Below are 22,107 nucleotides of genomic sequence, written 5' to 3' on the forward strand. Positions count from 1 at the left end.
ATTTCTTTGTCAGTGGGCAAACGTACAAAATAAGCAGGGGATCAAATCCTTTTTTCCCTCACTGTATGATGTCCTTCCATACAGGCGTGACATGCTGGAGTGATGCTTCTATGCAAATGTTGTTGATCAGTAGGCTAATAATGGAACACTGGTCACTTTAATAATGTTTACATACTGTTTTACTCATTTCACATGTATAAAACTGTATTCTAATCAAGAACATCCTATTCAACTATTGCTGTACATATACTATTCTATCCTATGTACTCTACAGATATACTACATATTCTATCAGCATACTGTCCATAATGTCTATACATACCATCATAAACATATATACACTTCTTCTTCAATAGTCCATCGTATCCGATGATGACTTCCACTTCTGAGTTAACAGTGAATTCTTTGGTGAACGAATGGATGGCGCCGGAGAAGATGGCTGACGTTTTACAGCCCTCTAACCAATTGTACTATTATGTGTGTTTTTTCGCATTGTTTGTAATTTATTCTGTACATAATGTTTCTGCCACCGTCTCTTATGACCAAAAAGAGCTTCTGGATATCAGGACAGCGATTATTCACCTCGTATTGGACAAAGATTTTTTCTTCAACGAGTCGGACGCGAAGGATATTCTACAGACACCCGACAAGGCCCAAATCCCCGTCATTCGCATGAGAAAGAGACAGAGATATTGTGGACGTAGGTCGGGGTGCCTTGTAAGGATCCGACGGCGAGAGAGTAAACTGCCTCTTACATCAATCCTATTAGCCAATGTTCAATCATTTGAGAACAAATTGGATAACCTAAGACTAAGGTTATCCTACCAACGGGACATTAAAAACTGTAATATCTTATGTTTCACCGAGTCGTGGCTGAACGACGACATGGACAACATACAGCTGGCGGGATATACGCTACATCGGCAGGATAGAACGGCTGACTCCGGTAAGACAAGGGGTGGCGGTCTGTGTATATTTGTAAACAACAGCTGGTGCATAAAATCTAATATTAAGGAAGTCTCGAGATTTTGCTCGCCTGAGGTAGAGTATCTCATGATAAGCTGTAGACCACACTATTTACCAAGAGAGTTTTCATCTATATTTTTTGTAGCTGTCTATCTACCGCCACAAACCGATGCTGGCACTAAGATTGCACTCAATGAGCTGTATAAGGCCATAAGCAGACAGGAAAACGTTCATCCAGAGGCAGCGCTCCTAGTGGCCGGGGACTTTAATGCAGGGAAACTTAAATCCGTTCTACCTAATTTCTACCAGCATGTTAAATGTGCAACCAGAGGAAAAAAAAACTCTAGACCACCTTTACTCCACACACAGAGACGCATACAAAGCTCTCCCTCGCCCACCATTTGGCAAATCTGACCATAACTCTATCCTCCTGATTCCTGCTTATAAGCAAAAACTAAAGCAGGGAGCACCAGTGACTCCGTTAATAAGGAAGTGGTCAGATGACGCAGATGCTAAACTACAGGACTGTTTTGCTAGCACAGACTGGAATATGTTCCGGGATTCTTCAGATAGCATTGAGGAGTACACCACATCAGTCACTGGCTTCATCAATAAGTGCATCGATGACGTCGTCCCCACAGTGACCGTACGTACCTACCCCAACCAGAAGCCATGGATTACAGGCAACATCCACACTGAGCTAAAAGGGTAGAGCTGCCGCTTTCAAGGAGCGGGACTCTAACCCGGAAGCTTAGAAGAAATCCTGCTATGCCCTCCGAGGCTGGGTAAAAGGCTGTTTTTAATTGCCAGTCCCACACCGTGCTGATATTGTCCACCCGGAGGGTAACCTTTCCAGAAGAAGGTGTAGCCTTCCTCCTCCTCTTTCAGGGAACCTTCATCCAGGAACCTGGTCTCACTCGGGGCAGCAATGTCAATGTCGTAGAGTCTTAGTTCTGCAGCAATCAGAGCTGTTGTCTGATGTGGTCTATCGCTATTATCGTCAGTGTCCAAAAGAGTTCTGATGTTCCATGTCGCCAGTTTCAGGGGAATCATTTTCTTTTGCATTTTTTGACCGCTGAGTGGAACTCCCGAAAGGTGCAGTAGCCTATCCAGGATAGAGTGAGTGGGCAATTTTTAGGCCAACTTTTCTAGGCCTCTCCCCAGCTGGGGTGAGCAGTGTGGCTCCTAAATAGGGCTGCCCAGTAACACAGGGGTCTGCCGAGAGCAGCTGCCACTCAAGTCCCAGCTGTGCCGCTGGCGTGCAGGGGTCTGATTAAGGGCTCCCGGTGCTTTCACTCCTGCCCCCGTCACCAGACACCCCAATGCCGCCAGACTGTAGTCCGGTTTCCGGTTGATGGCTTCACCGAGGTCAGAAGTGGATACCTAAGCAAAGGAAGTTATTTAAAAGTGCCGCTGAGGGTGTGCAATCCCCAACAGCACTACTTCACTGTAGGAAGGTGAATTCCAGTGGCAAGGGGGGATACCCAGGACGACCAGTATCTTCCACAGCTGCAGGAGGCTGCCGGATCCCCAGTCTGTCGGCATCCGACTACCGCACGCTGCTTTTCTCTCAGGGTATGCTCCCCTAGCCTTTGTCGTACCACACTAACCCACAAGGCAGCGGGACAGTGGTTGATGGCTGCCAGGATGTGTCCACACAAAGGAGGGCCTGTATAGACGCATCTCTGGGGCCCACTGCTGCACATACATACACACACACACACACGTATTCAGACCCCTTGACTTTTTCCACATTTTGTTATGTTACAGCTGTCGTGACGTGACATATCAAATCAAATGTATTGGTCACATACACTTGGTTAGCAGATGTTATTGCGAGTGTAGCGAAATGCTTGTGCTTCTAGTTCCGACAGCGCAGTAATATCTAACAGTTCCACAACAAATATCTAATACACACAAATCTAAGTAAAGGAATGTAATAAGAATATATACATATATGGATGAGCAATGTCATTGTTAGAGTGGCATAGGCTAAGATGCAATCGATAGTATAGAATACAGTGTATACATATGAGATGGGTAATGCAAGATATGTAAACTATTACGATAGTATAGAATACAGTATATACATATGAGACGAGTAATGCAAGATATGTAAACATTATTAAAGTGGCATTATTAAAGTGACTAGTGTTCCATTTATTAAAGTGGCCAGTGATTTTCAAGTCTGTATGCAGGCAGCAGCACCTCTGTGCTAGTGATGGCTGTTTAACAGTCTGATGGCCTTGAGATAGAAGCTGTTTTCCAGTCTCTCGGTCCCAGTTTTGATGCACCTGTACGGACCTCACCTTCTGGATGATAGTGGGGTGAACAGGCAGTGGCTCGGGTGGTAGTTGTCCTTGATTATCTTTTTGGCCTTCCTGTGACAATGGGTGCTGTAGGTGTCCTGGAGGGCAGGTAGTTTGCCCCCGGTGATGCGTTGTGCAGACCACAGTAAAACAAGTCCTATACCGACATAACCTGAAAGGCCGCTCAGCAAGGAAGAAGCCACTGCTCTAAAACCGCCATAAAAAAGACAGACTACGGTTTGCAACTGCATATGGGGACAAGGTCATGCTTTTTGGAGAAATGTCCTCTGGTCTGATGAAACAAAAATAGAACTGTTTGGCCATAATGACCATTGTTATGTTTGGAGGAAAAAGGGGCAAGCTTGCAAGCCGAAGGACACCATCCTAACCGTGAAGCACGGGGGTGGCAGCATCATGCTGTGGGGGTGGCAGCATCATGCTGTGGGGGTGCTTTGCTGCAGGAGGGACTGGTGCACTTCACAAAATAGATGGCATCATGAGGAAGGAAAATTATGTGGATATATTGAAGCAACATCTCAAGACATCAGTCAGGTAGTTAAAGCTTGGTCGCAAATGGGTCTTCCAAATGGACAATGACCCCAAGCATACATCCAAAGTTGTGGCAAAATGGCTTAAGGACAACAAAGTCAAGGTATTGGAGTGGCCATCACAAAGCCCTGACCTCAATCCTATAGAACATTTGTGGGCAGAACTAAAAAAGTGTGTGCGAGCAAGGAGGCCTACAAACCTGACTCAGCTACACCAGCTCTGTCAGGAGGAATGGGCCAAAATTCACCCAACTTATTGTGGGAAGTTTGTGGAAGGCTACCCGAAACGTTTGACCCAAGTTAAACAATTTAAAGGCAATGCTACCAAATACTAATTGAGTGTATGTAAACTTCTGACCCACTGGGAATGTGATGAAAGAAATAAAAGCTGAAATAAATCATTCTCTATACTATTATTTTGACCTTTCAAATTCTTAAAATAAAAAGTGTTGATCCTAACTGACCTAAGAAAGGGAATTTTTTACTAGGATTAAATGTCAGGAATTGTGAAAAAGTTTAAATGTATTTGGCTAAGGTGTATGTAAACTCCCGACTTCAACTGTAGGTATTCCTCTTGTCCAGATGGGTAGGGCAGTGTGATGGCGATTGCATCGTCTGTGGACCTATTGGGGCGGTAAGCAAATTGAAGTGGGTCTAGGGTGACAGGTAAGGTGGAGGTGATATGATCCTTGACTAGTCTCTCAAAGCACTTCATGATAACAGAAGTGAGTGCTACGGGGCGATAGTCATTTAGTTCAATTACCTTTGCATTCTTGGGTACAGGAACAATGGTGGCCATCTAGAAGCATGTGGGGACAGCAGACTGGAATAGGGAGAGATTGAATATGTCCATAAACACACCAGCCAGCTGTTCAGCGCATGCTCTGAGGATGCGGCTAGGAATCCCGTCTGGGCCAGCAGCCTTGCGAGGGTTAACACGTTTAAATGTCTTACTCACGTCGGCCACGGAGAAGGAGAGCCCACAGTTCTTGGTAGCTGGCCGCGTCGGTGGCACTGTGTTATCCTCAAAGCTTGTCTGGCAGTAAGCCATCGGTGTCCGCGACGTGGCTGGTTTTCCTATTGTAGTCCGTGATTGTCTGTAAACCCTGCCACATACGTCTCGTGTCTGAGCCGTTGAAATGCGACTCCACTTTGTCTAGATATTGATGTTTTGCCTGCCTTGCGGAGGGAACGACCACTCTGTTTGTATTCTGCCATATTCCCCGTCACCTTGTCATGGTTAAATGCGGTGGTTCGTTAGTATAGATACTTCAGATGTACCAATGGTTGTCTGAAAGGGATTGTCCTTCCCAACTCATGTCTTTAGTGAAAGTTCTCCAGACGACTATACATGCCAGCTGGAGACTGAGATGATAAGGTCTAGTGCGTTGTCTTTTTCTTCACCTCGTATAGAGGTTGAGAGTTTCACCATTTTGCCATATTCAGCTCGCGCTGCATGTCGGCTGGTCTGTAGAGTTTAACCATTTTGTAACGTTTAGCTCACGCTTCACATCTGCTGGTCTGGTAGAAATTCAACCATTTTAAGTCGTGGGGCTTCCTGGTCTTCTTGGTCTAACCATTTTAAGCTGTGTAGCTTCAGCTTCACGCTTCCTGGTCTAATGCGAATTTGTTTTTCAAAGGCTTTTTATGCCCTCGGGGTAAAAAGGGGTGTTCCATCATGTTTGTGCTCATCTGGGCATGGCCACTGACTGAGAACAAATCAATATGGAAAACTATAATCTCTTCTAGAATGCTAAAATCACATTGTCATCTTCACAAACGTATAATTATACTTAATCATTTGTTTTATACAACAATTAAATGCAAACCTCATAACTGAGAAGTGTACACCCCCAGAGATACAGTTATGTTGTTCCACCGTCTTTAATGACATCACAACATAGTAACGAATGACATGATTGTTTTTTAAGTCCCCACCGACCATTTCCCACATTCTTTGAAGTATGAATATTGTTTCATTATCCAATTTTGGATGTTGGAGTCTTGGTGGGAAGACTTCCTTTGTTCACAGGGAAATTCCCTCTCCCAATGCTGCATGGCATGGAAAATAACGTTTCTGCAAGGTATTTATGACCGGTCATAAAACTGGCCCCCAGGAGAGGGGGTGTTCAAACCTTTGCCTAGCCGGCATCTTTGATCCTCAGCCCATGAGGGCAAGTCATGACACAGCCTTATTCTAAAATTGATTAAAATTGTTTTTTCCCCTCATGAATCTACACACAATAGCCCATAACCTCAAAGCAAAAACTGGTTTTAGCAAATGTATAAAAAAATATAAAACAGAAATATCACATTTACAGTTGAGGTCGGAAGTTTACATACACCGTAGCCAAATACATTTAAACTGAGTTTTTCACAATTCCTGACATTTAATCCTAGTAAAAATTCAGTGTCTTAGGTCAGTTAGGATCACCACTTTATTTTAAGAATGTGAAATGTCAGAATAATAGTAGAGAGAATGATTTATTTCAGCTTTTATTTCTTTCATCACATTCCCAGTGGGTCAGACGTTTACATACACTCAATTAGTATTTGGTAGCATTGCCTTTAAATTGTTTAACTTGGGTCAAACGTTTCAGGTAGCCTTCCACAAGCTTTCCACAATAAGTTGGGTGAATTTTGGCCCATTCCTCCTGACAGAGCTGGTGTAACTGAGTCAGGTTTGTAGGCCTCCTTGCTCGCACACGCTTTTTCAGTTCTGCCCACAAACTTTCTATAGGATTGAGGTCAGGGCTTTGTGATGGCCACTCCAATACCTTGACTTTGTTGTCCTTAAGCCATTTGCCACAACTTTGGAAGTATGCTTGGGGTCATTGTCCATTTGGAAGACCCATTTGCGACCAAGCTTTAACTTCCTGACTGATGTGTTGAGATGTTGCTTCAATATATCTACATCATTTTCCTTCCTCATGATGCCATCTATTTTGTGAAGTGCACCAGTCCCTCCTGCAGCAAAGCACCCCCAAAGCATGATGCTGCCACCCCCGTGCTTCACGGTTTGGATGGTGTTCTTTGGCTTGCAAGTACCCCCTTTTTCCTCCAAACATAACGATGGTCATTATGGCCAAACAGTTCTATTTTTGTTTCATCAGACCAGAGGACATTTCTCCAAAAAGTACGATCTTTGTCCCAATGTGCAGTTGCAAACCGTAGTCTGGCTTTTTTATGGCGGTTTTGGCGCAGTGGCTTCTTCCTTGTTGAGCAGCCTTTCAGGTTATGTCAATATAGGACTCGTTTTACTGTGGATATAGATACTTTTGTACCTGTTTCTACCCGTGGTGTTTTTACTTGCGTACTATTGTTTGTACAGATGAACGTGGTACCTTCAGGCGTTTGGAAATTGCTCCCAAGGATGAACCAGACTTGTGGAGGTGTAGAATTTTTTTTCTGAGGTCTTGGCTGATTTCTTTTGATTTTCCCATGATGTCAAGCAAAGAGGCACTGAGTTTGAAGGTAGGCCTTGAAATACATCCACAGGTACACCTCCAATTGATTCAAATGATGTAAATTAGCCTATCAGAAGCTTCTAAAGCCATTACATTTTCTGGAATTTTCCAAGCTGTTTAAAGGCTCCGTCAACTTAGTGCATGTAAACTTCTGACCCACTGGAATTATGATACAGTGAATTATAAATGAAATAATCTGTCTGTAAACAATTGTTGGAAAAATTACTTGTGTCATGCACAAAGTAGATGTCCTAACCAACTTGTCAAAACTATAGTTTGTTAACAAGACATTTGTGGAGTGGTTGAAAAATGAGTTTTAATGACTCCAACTGTACATACAGTACCATTGTAGAATAATAGTGAAGACATCAAAACTATGAAATATCACATATGGAATCATGTAGTAACCAAAAAAAGTGTTAAACAAATCAAAATATATTTTATATTTGAGATTCTTCAAAGTAGCCACCCTTTTCCTTGATGACAGCTTTGCACACTCGTGGCATTCTCTCAACCAGCTTCATGAGGTAGTCACCTGGAATGCTTTTCCAACATTCTTGAAGGAGTTCCCACATATGCTGAGCACTTGTTGGCTGCTTTTCCTTCACTCTGCGGTCCAACTCATCTCAATTGGGTTGAGGTCGGGTGAATGTGGAGGCCAGGTCATCTAATGCAGCACTCCATCACTCTCCTTCTTGGTCAAATAGCCCTTACACAGCCTGGAGGTGTGTTTTGGGTCACTGTCCTGTTGAAAAACAAATGATAGTCCCACTAATCGCAAACCAGATGGGACGGTGTATCGCTGCAGAATGCTATGGTAGCCATGCTGGTTAAGTGTGCCTTGAATTCTAAATAAATCACAGACAGTGTCACCAGCGAAGCACCCCCACACCTCCTCATCCATGCTTCACGGTGGGAACCACATGAGGAGATCCGTTCACCTACTCTGCGTCTCACAAATACACGGCGGTTGGAACCAAAAATCTCAAATTTGGACTCATTAGACCTAAGGACAGATTTCCACCGGTCTAATGTCCATTGCTCATGTTTCTTGGCCCAAGCAAGTCTCTTCTACTTATTGGTGTCCTTTAGTAGTGGTTTCTTCACAGCAATTCGACCATGAAGGCCTGATTCACGCAGTCTCCTCTGAAGAGATGATGTTGAGATGTGTATTTTACTTGAACTCTGTGAAGCATTTATTTGGGCTGCAATTTCTGAGGCCGGTAACTCTAATTAACTTATCCTCTGCAGCAGAGGTAACTCTGGGTCTTCCTTTCCTGTGGCGGTCCTCATGAGAGCTAGTTTCATCATAGCGATTGATGGTTTTTACGACCGCACTTGAAGAAGACTGACATTCATGTCTTAAAGTAATGATGGACTGTAATTTCTCTTTGCTTATTTGAGCTGTTCTTGCCATAATATGGACTTGGTCTTTTACCAAAAAGGGCTATCTTCTGTATACCAACCCTACCTTGTCACAACACAACTGATTGGTTCAAACGCATTAAGAAGGAAAGAAATTCCACAAATTAACTTTTAACAAGGCACACCTGTTAATTGAAATGCATTCCAGGTGACTACCTCATGAAGCTGGTTGAGAGAATGCCAAGAGTGTGCAAAGCTGTCATCAAGGCAAAGGGTGACTACTTTGAAGAAACTAAAATATAAAATATATTTTTTAAATATACTTTTTTGGTTACTACATGATTCCATGTGTGTTGTTTCATAGTTTATGTCTTCACTACCATTCTACAATGTAGAAAATAGTAAAAACAAAGAAAAACCCTGGAATGAGTATGTGTGTCCAAACTTTTGACTGGTGCTGTAAGTATTCAGAACCTTTACTCAGCACTTTGTTGAAGCACCTTTGGCAGCGATTACAGCCTTGAGTCTTCTTGGGTATGATGCGACAAGCTTGGCACACCTGTATTTGGGGAGTTTCTAACACTCTGCAGATCCTCTCAAGCTCTGTCAGGTTGGATGGGGAGTGTCGCTGCACAGCTATTTTCAGGTCTCTCCAGAGATGTTAGATCGGGTTCAAGTCCGGGCTCTGGCTGGGCCACTCAAGGATATTCAAAGACTTGTTCCGAAGCCACTCCTGCGTTGTCTTGGCTGTGTGCTTAGGGTCGTTGTCCTGTTGGAAGATGAACCTTCGCCCCCAGTCTGAGGTCTTGAGCGCTCTGGAGCAGGTTTTCGTCAAGGATTTCTCTGTACTTTGCTCCGTTCATCTTTCCCTCGATCCTGACTAGTCTCCCAGTCCCTGCTGCTGAAAAACATCCCCACACCGTAGTGATGGTCCCTTTCATCGTAGGGATGGTGCCAGGTTTCCTCCAGACGTGACTCATGAGTCTCATTCAGACCAAAGAGTTCAATCTTGGTTTCATCAGACCAGAAAATCTTGCTATAACGTATGCGGCCAATAAAATTTGATTTGATTTTGATTTAATGGAAGTCTCAAATGGAAGGCAAACATATTGTTATCTGTAGCACCATAGACTCCACTGATCAGCCAAAATAAGATCAATAACTCATGGACACACTCCTATTGAATATGCATTCACCTGTACTGTGAGTAGGCCTATGCAATCTTCCATTTACCCAGTTCATCAAATACAAGTATTACCATTATGTTATGTAGTTAGATTGTTTTGACCAAAGTCAAATATAAATATATAAAAAATGTATGGATTAATGCATACATGGTATCAGCCCTAGAAAATCCATATAGGTCGTTCTCTAAGGGGTGCCAAGCAGAGACGCATCGGGTCCCAGTTTTACAATCTTTGGTATGACTTGGCCGGGGATCGAGCTCCCATCCTTCCAATCTCAGGGTGGACACTAACCACAAGGCCACTGAGTTGGTCTGACACATAATGCTGATGTAAAATAAGGACTTCCACAGAGTGGACTTACTGCACACAGGCCGGAGGGGATCTTGTCAGGGGGGGCCTGCATAATGCTGACCAGGGTGGGGATGAGGCGCACCTGCATGGGTCCCTGGCACGCCTCGATTTGGGCCAGCTCCTTAAAGATGTCCTGGGCCAGAGAGGACACCACTGGATCTGGGGAGAGGACAGGAGGGAAGGGAGAGTTGGATATGGCGGCACAAGTGTTGATATGAAAGGTTTGGATAGATGTAAGCCATATGGTAATACCTCAATATATTAAATCGGACTCAATGATGAACTCAATGAGTGCCAACTGCCAAGGTTAGTTACCTACCATTACTATACTTGAGGAAGATGGCGATGGTGAGGGGGCAGATCTTGTTCTCTGCGCTGGTGGTGAAGGCTGGGTCCACGGTGGAGACGATACACAGGGTCTCCATGACCAGGGTGAGCACCTCGGAGCTGAACTGGGCTGCCAGCTGCACCAGCCCCTCCAGAACAGCAGGAAGGAACGGCTGCAGGACCTGGGTACTCTCTGACAGCTTCAGCTGGTCACAGTACCTGAGAAGAGCACACATACGCACACACACATTAACCACCTGCATACCAACACATTTACTGTTATGGTGTTGTGACTGTTTATGTTGTAAGGCTAGTTAGGTGACAAACTAAAGAGGGATTTATCCATCTATCTATACCATCACTGCTTTTACCTGGTCTAGCTTATTGTTTATGACTGGAGGGAAAAAAAAAACCTCTAGTGTGCTCTATACAGCATGTCAGAACTATAGAGGTTTAAGCTTTCTTAAACTCCACTCAAAAACAATATATATATACGTTTTCCCATTAGTCCACTGTTCATACAGTCACTGGCCACATCATCATGATGCAAGTGACACTTTGCTTCTTGAAAGTCCAATATCTTGATAACTTGACTGCTGACACGCAAAACATTTTGGGACTGTATCAACAGTGGACTAATGAAACAAATAGCAAAAGTTTGTTTTGAGTGGATTTTCCCTTTAAGTGTTGATCTCTCTCACCCCCATATGGCGCGTACGGCTGAGATGCGGACCGAGGGGGGCTGGCTGTCATGCAGGCCGCTGACGGTGGCCTGGAGGAACTGCTGGATGAGATCAGGGGTCATGGCTGCTGTGAAGCGGCTGGCTGCCCAAAGGGCACGGCCCAGCAGGAATGGAGAGGCCGCTGGTGGGAAGAGTTAGGGGACAGGGGGTTATTATGTAGCTACATTTCAATTTTTTTAATTTTAGTCATTTAGCAGACACTCTTATCCAGAGCGACTTACAGTTAGTTAGCTAGGTACAGTGGGGAGAACAAGTATTTGATACACTGCCGATTTTGCAGGTTTTCCTACTTACAAAGCAGGTAGAGGTCTGTAATTTTTATCATAGGTACACTTCAACTGTGAGAGACGAAATCCAGAAAATCACATTGTATGATTTTTAAGTAATTAATTTGCATTTTATTGCATGACATAAGTAGTTCATACATCAGAAAAGCAGAACTTAATATTTGGTACAGAAACCTTTGTTTGCAATTACAGAGACCATACGTTTCCTGTAGGTCTTGACCAGGTTTGCACACACTGCAGCAGGGATTTTGGCCCACTCCTCCATACAGACCTTCTCCAGATCCTTCAGGTTTCGGGGCTGTCGCTGGGCAATACGGACTTTCAGCTCCCTCCAAAGATTTTCTATTGGGTTCAGGTCTGGAGACTGGCTAGGCCACTCCAGGACCTTGAGGTGCTTCTTACGGAGCCACTCCTTAGTTGCCCTGGCTGTGTGTTTCGGGTCGTTGTCATGCTGGAAGACCCAGCCACGACCCATCTTCAATGCTCTTACTGAGGGAAGGAGGTTGTTGGCCAAGATCTCGCGATACATGGCCCCATCCATCCTCCCCTCAATACGGTGCAGTCGTCCTGTCCCCTTTGCAGAAAAGCATCCCCAAAGAAAGATGTTTCCACCTCCATGCTTCACGGTTGGGATGGTGTTCTTGGGGTTGTACTCATCCTTCTTCCTCCAAACACGGCGAGTGGAGTTTAGACCAAAAAGCTATATTTTTGTCTCATCAGACCACATGACCTTCTCCCATTCCTCCTCTGGATCATCCAGATGGTCATTGGCAAACTTCAGACGGGCCTGGACATGCGCTGGCTTGAGCAGGGGGACCTTGCGTGCGCTGCAGGATTTTAATCCATGACGGCGTAGTGTGTTACTAATGGTTTTCTTTGAGACTGTGGTCCCAGCTCTCTTCAGGTCATTGACCAGGTCCTGCCGTGTAGTTCTGGGCTGATCCCTCACCTTCCTCATGATCATTGATGCCCCACGAGGTGAGATCTTGCATGGAGCCCCAGACCGAGGGTGATTGACTGTCATCTTGAACTTCTTCCATTTTCTAATAATTGCGCCAACAGTTGTTGCCTTCTCACCAAGCTGCTTGCCTATTGTCCTGTAGCCCATCCCAGCCTTGTGCAGGTCTTGGCCATTGTGGAGAGGTTGGAGTCTGTTTGATTGAGTGTGTGGACAGGTGTCTTTTATACAGGTAACGAGTTCAAACAGGTGCAGTTAATACAGGTAATGAGTGGAGAACAGGAGGGCTTCTTAAAGAAAAACTAACAGGTCTGTGAGAGCCGGAATTCTTACTGGTTGGTAGGTGATCAAATACTTATGTCATGCAATAAAATGCAAATGAATTACTTAAAAATCATACAATTTAGATTCCGTCTCTCCCAGTTGAAGTGTACCTATGATAAAAATTACAGACCTCTACATGCTTTGTAAGTACGAAAACCTGCAAAATCGGCAGTGTATCAAATACTTGTTCTCCCCACTGTAGGTAGGCACATACTGTACTGTGAGCCACGGTCAAACTCTAGAGTCCAGGGCTGCAGTGTATGCAGGTTATAGTTTCTCCCTCATGCTTCATTGATATCTTGATCACAATGTCACAGACTTAAAAGAATAACATAACTGAACATTGCTTCCCAGGAGCTGAGCAAGAGACCCCAGACTGACTAACCTGAGAGGTTGAGGTCAGCCAGGATGACGTTAGCCAGGAAGCCGTGCATATCAAACTGAACACGGCCGTTCTTCACGTTCTCTGTGATGATGGTCTTTACTGAGCCCAGAGCTAACATACACGCCTCATGGACCTTCCACCTGCAGGACGGGATAACACAGGGGTGAAGAGAGAGCAGACCTAGAGTCTGACTGCATGGTGATGGTTTAGCTATGGGGTGCATCTCAATAGTCGAAAGTGGTCTGCTCTACTTGTCTCCTTTCCTCAGTCTGCATCGACATAAAAATACCTGGACAGATGAAAGCAAAATTCCTGAAAGACATCCATACTGCTTTCATCTAGCCTGTGTTTTCAGGTCAGTGCATAGGACAAACAGGAGACAAGAAGAGGAAGCCACTAATTACTTTTGAGAGGCACTGATGTCATGCAGCCGGTGTGTGTGTGTAGTCCTCACCAGTGTTCGTTGCCACTGTTCTTGGCCTGCTCTGCTTCCTGCAGGTGTCTTGTTGCTGCCGCCGCCAATGCTGCCGCACTCTCGTTCTGGAACTCCGTCGCCACAGCCTATTGGAAGAGGAGGAAGGTTGAATTGAAAAGTCTTGTGACGTCTCCAAAAAGGTCACATTGACCAGAACCTACACATGGAACGGTAGCCGTCTGCGTGTGGGAGTATTCTTTCATGAAGGGTTAAAACATAGAGCCACAGAAAAGAGTACACTATATGGGGAATAAGGTATTACAGATTTGCCCAGACTGTAAGTGTCCCATGTGAAGTTCTCACCAGCAGCAGATCCTGGGCTGAGATCCTGACGGAGTAGGAGAAGGTGTCGTCATCCTCGTCCTCCACAAACTGCTGGGGGTTGGCCGTCCACACCTTGATCTACAGAGAAAGACTACTGATGATGAGGAATACATACATGATACCAACCTATGGCTTTTTTGACTAAACAGATTCTCTTAAAAATGTCACACACACAAGGTTGTTTGTACCTGATCCTCAGTGATCTGCATGTAGAGAATGATGTAGTAGATGAGCTCAGGAAGAGCCTTCTTCACTGTGCTCTTAAACTTGCTGTTCTCCAGCAACGTGTGGACGAACTCAAAGATGCTAAACACCAGGTTCTCAAAGCCCAGAACCTCACCTGGGAGAAAAACGCACACAAATAAATACCTCTAAACTCAACCAAAACCAAGAGGACTTAAGGAAAGTATATAGCTCACTATATATGTTATATCTAGATCAGCCCATGTCACATAGAATGATTACATTTATTAGACATTTTAAAAATCACATTTTACAGCCAGTACATACAAAGTTAAGTAAATTCTTGACGATATGAATATGATAAGGCTGTACTCACCATCAGAGTCAATGGGGTCATCTACCTCCTCTGTGTAGTTGACCTCTGTTCTGACATAAGTGCACACCTGGTTAAGGAAATCCCATTCTCAGGACATAGACCATTCTCTACAGCTAGGTGGGCTAGCTAGCTAGCTCCCATTTCAGTGTGACAAAGGGCAAAGTGGAGATAATCGCTCATTATTGACAGATGTGACCCAAAGGGAATGAATGAAGACACTGAGCTACCGTAAGATGAAAGAGGAGAGGACATAGTTGCATTGTGAAGGATATAAAGAAGCGCTCTCTGTCAGGGTGTTCCAGACGATGGGCAGAATCTGCTGCATGGACAAAACCATGGGTTTAGGGAAGTTCTTCACTAGAGCCGTCACAGCCTTGGGAGGAGGTAAAAAGGTGAAGGGAAGGGTGGATCAGGATTAGGACAACTGATAACATTTGGCCTCCAGATCCCAAAACCACAACATCTGGCTGTATAAATTCATGAGAGTACAAATTCTTCTGTGGTCATTTTCTCACCTTGAGGACCTCCATCTTGAGGCCACTGTCTGAGGAGGGTCCATCAGGCATCTGCAGGGCCTGAATGAATGCCTCAGTGAACTGCTGCACTACAGGGAAGATCAGGGCCTTGGCCGCACCCTTTTCCAGCTCCTCTATCGCACAGATCAGATTGGCACAGGTGGTGAAGATCTCCACGGCTCTGGAGCGGGTACGGATGCTGTAGATCTCGATCATGCTGAAGATCTTGTACATCTCAGGCAGAATTACTGGGGCCACCAGAGGCATCTGAGTATCTGTCACCTCACGGGTAAACTCTTTGAGAAAATGCCAGAGGGATGAAGTGAATACACGGAGATACATGAATACAAATGGAGCACAGGAAATGGAGCACAGGAAAAGAGGTCAATTTGGAATTGGGGATGTGTGTGTCCTTACCTGTGAGGACCCTCATGGCCCCGTGCACTGCGCTGACGTCGCCGCTGACCAACATGTCCATGAGGAGGGTGAAGAGCTGCGGCCAGGCTTCGGGCCAGTCCCAGTGGGCGATGGCCGACACAGCGTAGGCCACGCTGGACCGCACCTTACTGATGGCCTCCCTGAGACCCCCAGGCAACAGCTCCCTGATGGCTGCCTTGGCCTGGATTTTAGGCAGCATTAGCAGTTTCATAACTCCTCCTCAATGTTTTCAAATAGCTAGCCATTGACAATGATCCATTTGAACTAGGCTAGTTGAAAGAATGACATGTTGCTTTGCTTACCCGGTCTGTGGTCTCTGGGGGCCTGAACTTCTCAGACAGGGAACACCAGTGGGTCTCCACATACTGCTTCAGGATGACTGAGGCCAACTGAACACATCAAACACATACAGTATAATGAATTAATTGATTGATAGATATAGTAGTGTGAAGGAGATGCTGAGAAGTAAAAAAAAATAAAAAAATAGATACTCACACACCATATAACTACAATTTTTCTGCTAACTAACCTGACGAATGGCCAGAGCTCCCTGGGGATCTACAGTTAGCTCTGCGAGGTGGACTCCAAACTCTACAAAACAAATTGAGCAACATCAACACAGTGGACAGATCATCAGGCATACAGACACACTCTTGGAAGCACACTGGCCATGTCATTGGGGTGGAACATCGGAAACTATGGCAGGCATGCATGGAATGCAGGGACAAAATGTCAAACATTTTCATATGATTGGACTTATGCCCAACATCTGAAAACACCATACGCACGACATTACATTGACAATTCTTAGCACCTTTGAGCATTTACAACAAGCACTGGAGAACTCTTCCAATGCGTTTTAGGCTAGTCAGACTCATCCCTGCAATGTGCCCCTGCTCTGCCCCCAGCTTTAACTGAGAGTGACATCAGAGTCCAGGAGACAATGTTAGTGCTGACAGCTCCATACATAGAGCAGCTCCCTCAGAAAGAGTCCTGATGGGCCCATTCTTGCTGCTGTGACACTGCAGTGGATCCTGACAGGCAGCCTGCACAATCAGCCTTTTAGCCATGCCAGAGAGGAACACCACAGACAAAGGCACTGTACACACTGTCCCTATATTCACCCCCCACTGTATTTTGGATTAGTGGCAAGCTGGTTTAGGGTAGCTAATGTACTTTACTATAGCTAAGTAAGCATATATGGTAGCTATTCCTTCAACATACATAAGGTAGTAGGGTAAGGGCGTTTGCAGTATTGAGATGGATCATTCATGTATTCAAAGGGGGAACACGAAACAATGTTTTCCTGTGGGGGGAATAAATATTAAAACATGAGAAAAGCAGAGTTGTCAAAACAACTGATCCCGTCAGTTTTCCAAGGCTGGAATCCGGAAGTCGGGAATACTGAGGAATCATACTCGCGGGAAAACTTTCCAGATGTATGGTTACTATAGCGACCCTAACACGATTTCAAAGCCTTGATAATCGATTCATCCTATCACTCTTCTAGAATTCCAAGTAGAATGCAGGGCTCTGGGCTCGAAATAAGATTACACGAATGTAAATTGCTAGCTAGCTATCAAGTCTTATCTGCTGCTTATTGTCAGTCCACCTAGCTAGTTATTTAGTAGCACACATTAGTTAACTTGCCATTTTAATTCCAGGCAGTTAAAATAGATTCTCCCTGGTTGAATTGGTCCACAATCATCATCATGTGTGGATACTAGCTCCAACAACAACACAGAGAACGGAATGAAATTGCTGCTAAATTAGCTAACAATCAAGGATGCTGGAGGCAGACAGTGTGCCCCCCCACCACACACACACACACACACACACACACACACACACACACACACACACACACACACACACGGTTGTTCTGTCAGCTAACTAACTTGTTAGCCGCTAATTTAGGTAGCTAATTGGGAATAAGAAAACAAGATTCATTTGCGCCACTTGCTAGCTAGCTAGCCAATTGGAGAGAACCGAACCTTTTATATTCTGTTTTATCATTACAAGCTAACGTTAGCCAACAACATGACAGTGTTTTTTTTGTCTGCTGTACAATAACGTTAGTTAGCATTTATCGTTCCGTACAGGCCCATATGCACGTATTTAGCTATCATCATATAATTTCACTCTCTTGACATCAGCTGGTATAGCAATGCCAGCGTACATGCTTAACTTACCCTCTGTCACTTCCAACACTTTTATTTGCTCCTCAGCGGCTGCTCGCACTTCTTGCACCGGGGACAGGATAGCGGTTAACGTATCAATCAAGGCTTCTTTAAGTCCTTGTTGAACCGGTCCAGCAGCGGCAGAGGCCGACCGAGGACCCGCCGCACTCATGCCTGCCATGTTTTCACCCGCAGAGCCTGGAAGCCTGGGAAACCCGCTTCACTAGTTAACACAGCCCCAAAGTCATAAACCCCGCATATTTCTACAAATTTTCTTCTTAAAATCTGATTTTTAACATAACCTTAACCACACTTCCCTATTACTAAATTAACACCCAAAAGCTTTTTTATTTTTTTATTTAAAAAAAATGATATTTGTAATTTTGAATGTGTGATTGTGGCTGTGTTATCTATTGGAAACCCGCTAGTCTTAATTTAAATGTAGGGTTAGCCATAATGTTAGCTGTGCGGTTAGTTTTAAAATCATATTTTAAGAAGATACATTTTAGAAATGGGCGGGGTTTAGTAATTATGACAGTGGCTGTGTTAACTAGTGACGACCAGTCGCTGGGGACCAGTGAGCGGGACTTAGAAATAACCTTTTTTCTTCCAAGATAATGCTTCCGCTTGTGATTAGCTCCATCTTTTGGCTAGGAGGTGATACAACTAACAGTAAAAAGTAAGTCTCCACTGACTTCAAAATAAGTGTTGTTCCAAGTGAGGAACTTTGATCTTAACTTGAGAACGTCAACGTTAGGCAAAATAGCCAGACTGAGTAGAATGAATGAAGATTGTTGAGTTGAGATACACTTACCCCCAGACACAGATGGTGACCCTATAGTGACTGTGCCATATGTTTAGCTGTCACTCAATTGAACCTGCTTCTTTACACATCACCTGGGATTAATGTCAATAGTTTTGAATCCTCCATCTCCTTCATCTGCATTAATCTGTACAGAGGTGAATGTATTGTGTTGGATACCTGCCTAGTGCCTACCTGCCTAGTTTCATCCTCCACAGTTACATTTTAAAGTTATAATAGGTCAGGCTACTGAAGAATAGACCAGTTCCTAAATGTTGCATCTTATGTGGCTGTGGCAACATGCAACAGAGATTGTTATCTACCATGAAGGCCATTTTGAAGGTTTGCTGATCTTGTTTTTCAAGCTGACAGTTGATTGGACATACAGATCATAACTGCCTCACACCATCAATTCAGGACACCATAGAGCTATAGAGAGCCTTAGTCTCTGAGACTCTGTCCAAAAACAACCCCTTACCCCTCTAGGTTTGCAGATCTGAAATAAGTGGATAGGTGTAAGCGACATAACCAGGAAGCTCCCCTAGACCAATTGGAAGAGTAGGTGAAAATCACAGTATAATAACCTAGTTTTACACCTATCCGGTCCCTTCAGATCTGCAAACCCCAAAGAGGTTAAGGAACAGGGGTTGTTTTTGGAAGAGGCAATTCTGTAGCCTACCACTGGGCATTGTCACCATCTTCATATTGTTCTTTCATTTTTCATCCACCTAACAGCAGCACATAGGGTAAGTGAATTGTATGCTTCGATGGGGTGAACTCATGATCTACCCGACAAACCCTCCCATCCCATTTACTCAGACAGTGTAACACTCTGCTTTTACAGCTGTAATTTAAGTCTTTGTACAAAATGTACAGGAAGTATTAGACACATGGAAAAGCAACGTACATTGAAAACACTCAATGTAAAAATAGAAAAAGCCAGGTGGTTTTTTGGTGCTGAAATTACACTCACTTATTGCTGCAGCGAGTCTGGCTAGGAAAACAGAGGAGAGACATCAAGGTAAACATACTAAACGAACGTAATAGCTGGAATCTGCTTTCCCACCACCGTCACAGTACCACTATTTGAAAAAGGCAAGGGCAATATCTCAAGAGTGAGGCTTGGTGTACTCTCATGTCCAAATCTGGCAAAAGTTGACAAATAAATACATAAATACTGCTATTCACTAGTAACACACAGAGCCATGACGGAGCATATTCATATGGCTGAAGGTGTCCGGCCCTGGGGGTGCTGTAATTTTCCTTAATACAGAGAGGGTCATCGTGGTTGTGATCTGGTAGTAGGGCAAGGCTGTGGCCATAAAGGAGGCTCAGTTTGGAGAATATGGACATGACAAAATAGCAGCTTACAAAAAGAAATGGGACTCAGCCTCTGCACTAATCAATTGTTTCTTCATTTTTTAAGCAAAAAGAGTTTGGTTTATGTAGAAACAAGCAATGTTTTGCATTTGGATATTTTCCTCTCCTTTAAAAGAGTTCAAGCTTTAAAGATAAATAAAAAGATTCCCCCTCTGACAATGTAGGCCGATGTTGGTGACAAAAAGCAAAGACAGCCTGGGGAGAGCTCACAATGGAGATACTATAGATAACATATACACTGACTGTACAAAACATTAGAAACACCTGATCTTTCCATGACATAAACTGACCAGGTGAATCCAGGTGAAAGCTATGATCCGTTATTGATGTCACTTGTTAAATCCACATCAATCAGTGTAGATGAAGGGGAGGAACAGGTTAAAGAAGGATTTTTAAGCCTTGAGCCAGGTGTACTGGTTTGTGTCAAGAACTGCAATGCTGCTGGGTTTTTCACTCTCAACAGTTTCCTGTGTGTATAAGAATGGTCCACCACCCAAGGACATCCAGCCAACTTGACACAACAGTGGGAAGCTTTGGAGTCAACATGGGCCAGCATCCATGTGGAATGCTTTCGACACCTTGTAGAGTCTATGCCCCAACAAATGTAGACTGTTTTGAGGGCAAAAGGGGGGGGGGGGGTTAACTCAATATTAGGAAGGTGTTCTTAATGTTTTGTACACTTAGTGTACATAAAATATACAATCTGAAATATATTTTATATATATTAAATTGTGTTAGGATTCAATATATTTTACTACACAACATTAGGGTGGCATGTCTGCTTATTTTTCTTCTTTAAATCCTATTATATATAAACTAGAGGAAAGTAAAGAAAGACAAATTAATCAACGAACAAACAAATGTGGGAAAATGGAAACTAAGTAACAGACGGCATCTTCGTCCCCCCCACCCCACCCCTACCCAGGGTGCACCAGCACAGGGGGCGGCTGAGGCCTACCTAGCTGTACAGCGCAGTGAAACATACCTTACATCTTAGCTCATTTTACACGTACAGTCGTGATCAAGGCACAGGGATCTTCTACAAGTTATTTTTTTCAATAAAGTTGTACAAAATAATACATTTTTCAGTCTGTACAAGAATAATAGTCCAGCAGTAAAATAAAGACAGACATACTGAAAGCTCGGAGGCTGGGAGAGAGGAGAGGAGGCAGGGGAAAATACAAGGATGTGAAGGAGTACAGTAAGTGATGAGGGCCGGACTCTGTGTGTGTGTCATGTTTATCTTTTGCTTCCTCAACTTTCTCTTTCTGTTTGTTGCTGTTATTTTATCCTTATTAAATAAAACCGTTCCTATAATTCCCACGTGTTGAAAATAGTTAATGTTCAGGGTGTTGGAGTTGGGTAGCAGCAGGAAGGCAGGGAGAAGAGAAGGGGTGATTTGGGAGGTAGGAAACAGGATAATCAGGGTTAAATGGTGCACAAAGGCAGATCGCACACACAGTGTACACCAACACACAACATGGGGGACCAATAAACTTAAAAGTTGACTTTTACAGGAATATATATATATATATATATATATATATATATATATATATATATATATATATACACACATATATATATACTGTATATATATATATACTGTATACACACACATATATATATATATATATATATATATACATATATACATACACACACATATATATACACATATATATGTATATATATACATTTACATATATATATATATATACATATACATACATATATATATATATACAGTACCAGTCAAGAGTTTGGACACACCTACTCATTCAAGGGTTTTTCTTTCTTTTTACTATTTTCTACATTGTAGAATAATAGTGAAGACATCAAAACTATGAAATAACACATATGGAATCATGTAGTAACCAAAAAAGTGTTAAACAAATAGAAGTATATTTTAGATGTTATAATCTCCAAAGTAGCCACCCTTTGCCTTGATGACAGCTTTGCACACTCTTGGCATTCTCTCAACCAGCTTCATGGGGAATGCTTTTCCAACAGTCTTGAAGGAGTTCCCACATATGCTGAGCACTTGTTGGCTGCTTTTCCATCACTCTGCGGTCCAACTCATCTCAATTGGGTTGAGGTCGGGTGATTGTGGAGAACAGGTCATCTGATGCAGCACTCCATCACTCTCCTTCTGGGTCAAATAGCCCTTACACAGCCTGGAGGTGTGTTGGGTCATCGTCCTGTTGAAAAACAAAT

The 22,107-nt window shown here is 43.7% G+C and overlaps 1 protein-coding gene across 1 annotated transcript in view; it reads right to left on the bottom strand.

The window, feature by feature from the left end:
• The window catches only part of LOC311134127 (importin-9-like), a 28,257-nt gene extending 10,333 nt beyond the window's left edge, over window positions 1–17,924 (bottom strand). Inside the window, exons 1-14 of the mRNA XM_084167712.1 lie at window positions 17,721–17,924; window positions 16,058–16,119; window positions 15,831–15,917; window positions 15,508–15,709; window positions 15,091–15,386; window positions 14,848–14,948; window positions 14,576–14,634; window positions 14,205–14,356; window positions 13,996–14,094; window positions 13,672–13,778; window positions 13,218–13,357; window positions 11,222–11,384; window positions 10,513–10,739; window positions 10,204–10,352 (exon numbers count right to left, since the gene is read on the bottom strand). Coding sequence (XP_084023838.1) covers window positions 10,204–10,352; window positions 10,513–10,739; window positions 11,222–11,384; window positions 13,218–13,357; window positions 13,672–13,778; window positions 13,996–14,094; window positions 14,205–14,356; window positions 14,576–14,634; window positions 14,848–14,948; window positions 15,091–15,386; window positions 15,508–15,709; window positions 15,831–15,917; window positions 16,058–16,119; window positions 17,721–17,889 — 2,013 coding nt within the window. The 5' untranslated portion in view covers window positions 17,890–17,924. The remainder of the gene's footprint in view (window positions 1–10,203; window positions 10,353–10,512; window positions 10,740–11,221; window positions 11,385–13,217; window positions 13,358–13,671; window positions 13,779–13,995; window positions 14,095–14,204; window positions 14,357–14,575; window positions 14,635–14,847; window positions 14,949–15,090; window positions 15,387–15,507; window positions 15,710–15,830; window positions 15,918–16,057; window positions 16,120–17,720) is intronic.
• Window positions 17,925–22,107: the final 4,183 nt, after the last annotated feature.

Source organism: Coregonus lavaretus (assembly GCF_964263955.1).
Source record: "Coregonus lavaretus genome assembly, chromosome: 8".
Lineage (NCBI taxonomy): Eukaryota > Metazoa > Chordata > Actinopteri > Salmoniformes > Salmonidae > Coregonus > Coregonus lavaretus.